General features: G+C 36.9%; 1 protein-coding gene across 1 annotated transcript in view; it reads right to left on the bottom strand.

Moving 5' to 3' along the window:
- Positions 1-2687: 2687 nt before the first annotated feature.
- The window catches only part of MLLT3 (MLLT3 super elongation complex subunit), a 110534-nt gene continuing 104269 nt past the window's right edge, over positions 2688-8952 (bottom strand). Inside the window, exon 12 of the mRNA XM_071730520.1 lies at positions 2688-3968. Within this exon, the coding sequence (XP_071586621.1) occupies positions 3837-3968 (132 nt within the window). The 3' untranslated portion in view covers positions 2688-3836. The remainder of the gene's footprint in view (positions 3969-8952) is intronic.

Raw genomic sequence — 8952 nt, 5'->3', positions numbered from 1 at the left:
TTTCTCAATAATGGCAATTTCAATGCATTACACTACATCAAGCTGTATATCAAAGGACCAATAAGAAAACACAAAAAATAAAAAAATCTTCTAAAGTCTGAAACCTGTTTGCCATTAGGCTGCAAGTGGTAAAAGATGGGGTATGATGTATATGAACAAAGACAATAATGAAGCAATTCAAACATCCCACCATCAGAGTAAAGTCTGAAGTAGGATAATGCCTACAACAAATGATCAGAGCAGTTTTCTCTTCAGACCATTCTACAGCCTTCCCATGAAGTTTGAAAAATAAGTAATGGGGCTTGAAATATTCAAGAGATGCCAAAACTCTAGTGTAGCTTGTGAGAAACCTAGATGATACTTAAGCAAGGGCCAAGGACCCAATTCAGACTGTGAATATACACTGCAAGAATGGGAAACAAGGACAATGGGTTAGACAAAACCCCCAAACTTGTAATTTCATTCCCTCAGACTAAAAGACACTTGAGAGATATTGTTGTCTCTCCAAATGTACTGTACTCTGTATACTCTGCTTCTGAAATTGAAAGCAGAGTCTTAACCTAAAAACGTCCAACCATGGCAAAGGAGAGAAAAATGATCAACCATTTCGTACAATCCAAAGGCTGAAGACTAAGCATGAATTTTGTTTTACCATGGAATATTCCTCGCTTCAGTGTATGAAACTTTTTCCTTCCTTGTGCTTTCTCTTTAGCATGGAGGGGATGCTATTCAAATCTAGATGATATTAAAACTGTAAAGCTTTTCAGTGGATTCAGACTTTGGAAAAGGTAATAAAGTTTATCTTCCCAAATCAGACATCTCTCCACTGAAAATTGTCCTTACTACTGGATACAGTTACAGTCCTAGTAACAGTGACTCACTTATGCTGAATTTTGTTTTTTTTTTTTTTGATGTTGCAACTTACAGCTTTACAGCTCACCTCAATTAATTATTCAAAATTCTCACATACAACTTTGATTTAAATGAAGTTTGATGTAAAGTAAAACTGCAAAACATTTCTTGCCAAAACACTTCAACCCATCCTGAAAACATGAGTGCTCACATGCACTAAAGGCTTGGCAATGCTCAGATACAATGAAGACTTGGAAGGATATCTTAGTATATTTTCTTTAAGAGAAATATCAATGCCTGAAACTAAGTGAACAAGGATTTATTTTGTGTCTGCATACAAAATTAGATGAAAATAGCTTATTTTTTTATTTAGATCAACACTTAGTAACTCTTATTCTATCAGAATTTTGTGAAAAAATCAACACAAACACACACACAGAGACTGCAGTCTATTTTCTCCCCTCTACTATTGAATTAGAAAACTTGAGAGTTTTAAGGACGATCCACAATTTGCATGAACTTCAGCACTAACTGGATACTGCAATTGCTGTTCATCTCTTTTTATACCTGTTCTATTTGCTGTGTTCTTCCACCTAAGTCATAAAATAAAGCTCATCTGGCATTTTAATGGTAAAATGATTCATTTCACCATTTCTAACAAAACAGTGCAACAATCATAGCAGAAGTATTATAAGATTCTTCCCCTCCTGAAACACAATGAGTTTTTACCACAGAATTACAAATGTCAAATGGACAAAATCCTGTATGTGTCTAATATAACTAAGAGAGAGGAAGTTGAACACACATTGGTAGACCAAACATTTTTAAAGTTGCTTTTAGAGTTCCAGACATTTTCATATAAAATAATCAATAAAAATTGAAGTGTATCCCCTTTACATGCACCCATTCCCTATCCCCACTATCCCCTGTCTCCTGTAACTTTACACTCCCGCTCCTCCTCCCCTCACACCCCAATTGCACATTAAGACATGGACTTAAAATAACAACATAACGCTTCAAGTATGCTTCATGCCAATCATCAATAAGAGTCATAACATTACTGAAAAAGTACACTTATTCTTGGGAAGCCTGAGAAGGCCTTCCTGAAGAGTGTGGTCAAACAACATTTTAAATATGAAAAAAAGCTCCCAACCAAATGCGTATCCCGCCCTCTCAAAAAGAGTAAAGTGTAAAATTTTCTTTGGACTTAAAAAAACAGTATTAAGCTTTACCACCTTAATAAGAAATAACCCCAACAGGAATTCAATTTTACAGTGCTGCACAAACTGTGTGCATGAAACAGTTAAGTCATACAGATACTACTGTTCAGCTCTACACACACAAACTACAAGTGGCATATAAGCATACACATGACATACTGGCCTGTCCAGAAACAAGATACATGTTTAAGGCTGCCAAACCTGAATAAACTTTTGCATCCAGAAGTATTTTTTAAATAATTTTCTCTTTTCATTGAGAGATTGAGCTTCTAATAGAAGGGTGACGCTTTCATCAAGAAAACATCAGCATTATGAAAGCACGGAGCTTTGAAGTGAAATTGAGTACACATTATTTTGGTGGATAATGCATAAAGGATACTGATTTTAAGGAATAATGGATGTTACGAAAGAGTACTCATTTTTATAGGCAAGAAATCCTTCTGGAAACACAAGCAAGTTATTAAACAGATACCAAAATCTTGAAAATGCAAGAAGCATATATACATGTGTATGTACACATATATACAGGTGCAGGAATATATGTATGTACACACACATATATATGATACAACATGTATGTATTTATTCTAATATGAAAGTGTGTAAGAACATATCTTTTTCTTTTCAAAGAGAGGGTTTTAATTTAGCAGTTGTAAAAACAAAACAAAAAACCATAAACCAAACTAACCATACCATATACTACATGAACAAACACAAAGGTTATGCAAATAGCTTTATGGTAAGTCACACACTGGCAGCAGGGTGTTGAAACTTGTAGTAATAAATAGCTCCAAATTAAGAATTTTCTACAACATTTCCTTAGAAGACAGGAACAATATTTCTTCTCTTATGATGATCCTGCAGAAAACCTTCACTCTTACATACATTTCATTTCCTAAAACAGACACAAGAATGCAGACTGCAAAAGATGCTGGATTCAGGACAGTATACGTAACATTTTCTGTCAAAAGTCCTACTATTCACTAAGGCTAGACAGCAAGTCATATGATCCTATTTGGTGCATTTTCTACCATGGTCAAGATCAAGATTCAATGGATAGAATCAAGGACCTGCGGTCCAACCTGCTGCAGTCCAACCTGCTGTGGTCCAACCTGCTGTAACAGACAGGATATAAAATTTAAGACCACTGTTTGATCCCCAAGTTTTTATCTTGTTTCCTGGAACTGAAGAAGAGGAAACAAGACTGTAGCGTGTTAAGTGACTAACGATAGTAAGTAGTGGTATTTTAACATGAGTAAGGTTACTAGGCTTGTAATAGTACTGCATCAACAGAGCACACATGGGACCCCACTACTTGCAATATCTGATAGTGTCATTCGATGACTCACTGACTTTAGAATACATGTGTGTATTAATAAATAGATCAGTTATGTAATAAGGCAGTGTGTTGAACATGCATTCATCTCGTGGGCTAGAGCACCACAGAGAGAGATACATGATATCATACACATTCATTAAGACCAAGTATATTTGTGTGTTTTCGTGTGTTTGTTTTTCAAGGCTAGCCAGGCAAACACTTCCAGAGCATTTTCTTTGTGAGAAGAGTGGTCCTCTGAGTCTTGTGACTTTTCCTCTCCGTTGTCAAGAAATGATGACTAGCTTTAAAGAAGAATAAAGCTTAAGAGGCCTGTTTTGTTTTTTGTTTTGTTTTGTTTTGTTTTGTTTTTTCCTCCCCAATTTGGTTGCATCATCCTGAATGTTTCATTCAAAGAACAGTTTCTGATGCAGCCAGATGCTGAATCCTCAGGAGATTCCAGATGTTTCCAGATAACTCTGTAGTTTACGGACTGTGGTTTTATCCAGTGAGCAAAGATCAAAGTCAAAGGTTGTATTTGTGATATGAAAGTGTCCAGTTTCTTCTATAAGATTTACTACCTGAAAGGGAAAAGAAGATGCAGTTAAGATTTTCAGCAGTTTCACATGACCACTGAATGTTGTAACATGCCACTAAGTATTACAGAGACACAAAACAAGGGTTAAACTATTATCCTTATCACAAAGTGCCCTTCTGATGCCAACTATGTTCCATATCAAGCACCTCAGATTTTTTCTTAGATCATCATCAACCACAATGCCAGCCTACACATCTGATGTTCCAGCAAACATTACCATTGAGAATATTTTTGTATGTTAAAAGAAAATCTGTGTATTTTCTTATTCTGTCTTTATACAACAAAAGGAAAGAAAAAAAAAAAAAAACAAAAACACTCTCCTCACAGACCACAAGCCATAACAAAACAAATAAATAAAAAAATAGCACGCAGATCTCTGTTTGGAATATTTATGGTGTAGGCAGCTGCTAAGCAGGCTGTGTTAGAAAAGAATTGGCAAAAGTCTTTCTGAGAGCAAGGGAAAGAAATCAATCCCTACAGAATATAGTCCATATAAAAAAACCAAACATATTCAAGAGCTCTCTCATCAACTGCTAGATCACATACTAGCAATTGTTTCTTGAGTAATGGACCTAAATAAATTTCTTGAAACCAAATCAGCCATGAAAGACTCCTACCAAAGGCATAAGATGACTTCTGGTGACTACTTAATCTACAATCACAGCCTTCATCCAAACAAGGAAGAGGAGAGCTGTTAAGTCTTCCTGAGAAGAAAAGGGACTAAAACATGTCTTCTGTGAAGAAAGACAGAGAGTTGGGACTCTTCAGTCTGGAGAAGAAAAGGCTCAGAGCAGATCTTACAAATGTGTACCAATATATTATGGGAAGACGTAAAGAAGACAGACCCAAGTTTTTTTTCAGTGGTGTCCAGTGACAGGACAAGAAGTAATGGGCACAAACTGAACACAGGAGGTTTTCTTTGAACATGATATAACACTTGCGAAGGTGACCCCGCACTGGAAAAGGTTGCCAAGGAAGTTGCAGAGTTTCTGTCCCTGAAGATATTAAAAAGCCATCTGGACACAATCCTAGCTCTATATGCCCCAGGTTGAGCAGGAAGAGGTTGGAGCAGATGACCTCCAGAGATGCCTTTCGACCTCAACCATTCTGTGATAACAATGGTACATATCTAACTTGTGCCTTTCTGCAGGTTTGACATTTTTAGTCTCTGAACTGCAATCATACTCAACACATAATTCAAGTGCTGTAACAAGTAACTGCTGTTATGTTAAGTTCAAAGTGCACCTACCTACAAAACCAATGCAGCATCTTGGAAAGACAAAGCATGATTTATCAGATAGGGTTAACACACTAACAACAAATTATGGCTATGAATCTCTTATGCACTGTTTCAGTCTGAGTCAGAGACATCCCAAGTGAGTACACAGAAAGGCACCCCCTCCTGAAGAGGGAAGGGAGTGCTCTGTGTAGCATCATGGACTGACAGAACATTGCTCTTCTGCTCAGCCTTTCCAACCATCCCTTCCATGGCACTGAGGTTTATGCCCTTCACTTTGAAGCTCACTCATTTCTAGGGCTTCCACATATACCTCCACTGAAATGCTGCTGCTAGATACGCCTTGCATGTTTGAGGTTTATTAATCTGTGATTCCACCTCCATAGCTGCAGGAGATACAGTCATATGCACACATGGTTTACAGAGCCCACCTTAAAATGTCTAATCTGTTAAGAATACACCAACTTGAAAGAACAATTAATTTAAACTCGATCTTTTGTAATTTTCTGGTCTCCATGACCTTTTTTTTCTTCTCAGACCATAGAAGACTATGTTGACAATAAATGAAATTACTTCATGTGTATTGCCAAAGATGGAATGACGCAGCCCAGGATGAATTAAACAGAATGGAAAACAGATAATAAAAGGGAAATGCCTGTTACTGTAAAAATCTCCCTTCCCAATCACTTCCCATTTTCTAGGTTGGAAAAAAAAAAAAACTACCATCTGTTTACTTTGGTTTGCAGCTGTTCAAAATTGTGGAAGTACTTAAGAACAATCCTGCTGCTCTTAATACTTCATTAAAATCTGAACCTCTTGGCTTTAATTTTTTTCCTGCATGGGAATTTTTAACCTAAAATTGCCAACTTCATTTGTCCACTTGTTGATTCACGGATTGTTGTGACTCCCACTGTTCTGCAATTAACACGAGAGAGAAAAAAGAAAAAAAATCAAATGTGCCAAGATTGGCTGTTACCAGAAGGAAAGTCCAATATGTGAAGTTTGTCATTTTTGGCACTCAAGAGCCTCATCTAAGAGAGTAAAGTTAAAGAGTCAATCCAGCCTCCTTTAATAAAGGTAGGAATCTAATCTCAGGTTTAGTGTCCAAATATCCTCTGTGCAATAAATAAATGGCTGCACAAGAGTTTTACAGAAGTTGAGGCCAGGAAGACATAGAGATGCTGAAGAATTGTGTCTAATGCTTCCTCACATTGTGGTGGAACATTACCACCCCTCCTAGCCCCGACAGCAATACACATGGTTTTAGAAACAAAAGATACATGAAAGTGTTAACACATATTTTTAAACAGCACTGTATATTTTAAAACACCGATAAGCACTTTAATTGATCAGGTTCTATTTGTGCTTTTAACCTCCAGGCCAAGGGAAAAAAACATTTTAAACACATCCATCATCCACTCAACAAGAAATACAGCCACTGTGTCAGGACACCTTGTAAATCACACTGAAACGAACTCCAAAAGTTTTAAGGGATGTACAAAAATGTATCAAAGTACACCCTGACAGCTCAATGAAAAACACCTCTGTGTGTTCCAATCAATGACAAGTTAGTGACTAAGAGTATTAAGCATACGCATCCTTATACTACTCAGAAATTCCTGAAAAATAATAAAAGGATGGCATTAGTTGCCAGAAGGCCTGAGTTTTATAATATTAAAAACAGAGCATTTAAATGTTTTATTCCAAAAGCTCAGACTGCAAAGAGCAGAAGTATCCCATTTATTCCTGCTATAGTAAGCTTTCTTTTCCTGCTGTAATGTACATCTCTCTTTACACAGTATCTTTCCAGCTCAGTTTCATCATTATCCATCTACTACAACTATTTATCTGCCTTTAAACAAGCAAATGAGTGTGTGTGTGCTAGGGAAGCTGAACTGCAACTATGACACTGTCATTTTTTAGTCAATAGTGAGTTTTATGTGGTTTGGTAGCTTCCAGACCTGCAAGCTGTCCTTTGCTCAGAATCACCATAGATTCATAGAATTACTCAGGCTGGAAAAGACCTTCACGATCATCAGTCCAGCCTCGTCCTAACCCTATTACCCTGTTTCTGATGACTCACAGAACACAGTTGCCATCTGAAATTAAGCACACTGTGGAGAGGAGAAATGTAATCTTCAGCAGGGCTACGAACTCTCAACTTCCTTATGCCTGTTTTGTCTAGTGCACTGGCTTTAAAGAGATTTTTCACCACCTTAATATAAGGCTCCTGATGCCTCAAAGTAAGACACAAAGTCTGACCAGGAATCTTCTTGCCTCCCCTGGCGTCATGATAACATCATCTGCACTGAAAATGCAGTTAGGGACCCAGCTTTAGACAGTCAAATTTGAATATGTGGGACATGAAATATTAACATCTGATTGCAGACTCAGCCCTTCCTACCTATTTCAATGGAAATCACAGGCTGGGAAAAAAACCAACAAACCAAAAAAAGCCAACCAAACAAAAAAGCATGACTCATCACTGCAAATTCCAAACTTTTCTTTCATGTAAAAGAGGTGTGAGAGAGGTTTCTTTTAAAAATGTAATTTCAGAGCAGTATACATCTAGTCATGGTCCAACAGTCACATAAAAATTGTTCAGGTGATTCTCACAGGACTAATTTCTTCGTCAAATATTCCTTTTCACCTGTATTCTGCCCCATGAGCAATTCTTACACATCTGTAACTATCACTTCACAACAGGATTAGTTAGCTACATGTCCAGGCACTTGCAATTCAGTATCACATCTCTCCTTCCTCCTCCCTCTGTTTTGCAGATTTATATCATCTTCCTTTTACAAAGCGTTTCATAGAGAAATGCCTCTCTTGGGAAGGAGTTATATTCTCAAACAGGTATCTTTTTTCCTCATTTCCAACTCAGCTGCATTTCTGTTTCTTGTCATGCCTATAGACTTGCTAACAACTGAGACTGCAAAAACCTGCCTTCTTTTCACATCCCTCAGCATAAATTTCAAAATCCAGTGCTTCTGAATTATCAGTGCCTTCATTCTTCCCTTGCAAGTCCTTTCTCTAAAATTCCCTAGATTCTGTGGCTTTGACATGGACAAGAGGTTGTTATCTGCTCTGACACAAAGAGATGACAATCACCACTCAGGAAGGAACACAGAACTCTACCTCATTCCACTTCAACAACACCCTGAAAATCCATGCAGGTACTTACAGTTTTCCATTGCATATTTTTGCACTCAGTCCCTCTTTTCCTCTAGTAAACACCATCTCTTTCTACAGTTTTATTCCTTGCTCTCCTGACCTTTGTGCTTCCTATAGTCTCTAGACCCTCACATTTCTTGGTCTAGAAGTTTCACATTTATTACATTAATTCTTTAAGGGGTATTTATTACATTAATTCTTTAAGGGGTATTTATTACATTTATTCCTAAAAGCTTTCTCAGCTCTATATTCTTTTTATTTCTGTGTTCACTGTAAGTATTTCAGTTTAATTACATAGCTGCAGAGTTAAGACAGGATGACAGCTTACTTGTAATGCAGAGAATAACTTACTATCTGCAAGTTATCCATTTGATACTGAGAATATACTTCTGTAAACTGATATAATATTAACTAATTAATTGCAGAATATTAAAGGATTAAAGGCTTTAAAACTAAACTGCATTATTTTTTTCAAAACAGCATAGATATTTTCTAGTGCAGAACAGCTAACAGTAAACTGGTTAGTAACTTGGCTCTTCACTGAATTCTTGTAGAC

This window comes from Heliangelus exortis, chromosome Z, assembly GCF_036169615.1.
Source record: "Heliangelus exortis chromosome Z, bHelExo1.hap1, whole genome shotgun sequence".
Taxonomy (NCBI): domain Eukaryota; kingdom Metazoa; phylum Chordata; class Aves; order Apodiformes; family Trochilidae; genus Heliangelus; species Heliangelus exortis.
This window is presented reverse-complemented; position numbering and strand designations above follow the sequence as displayed.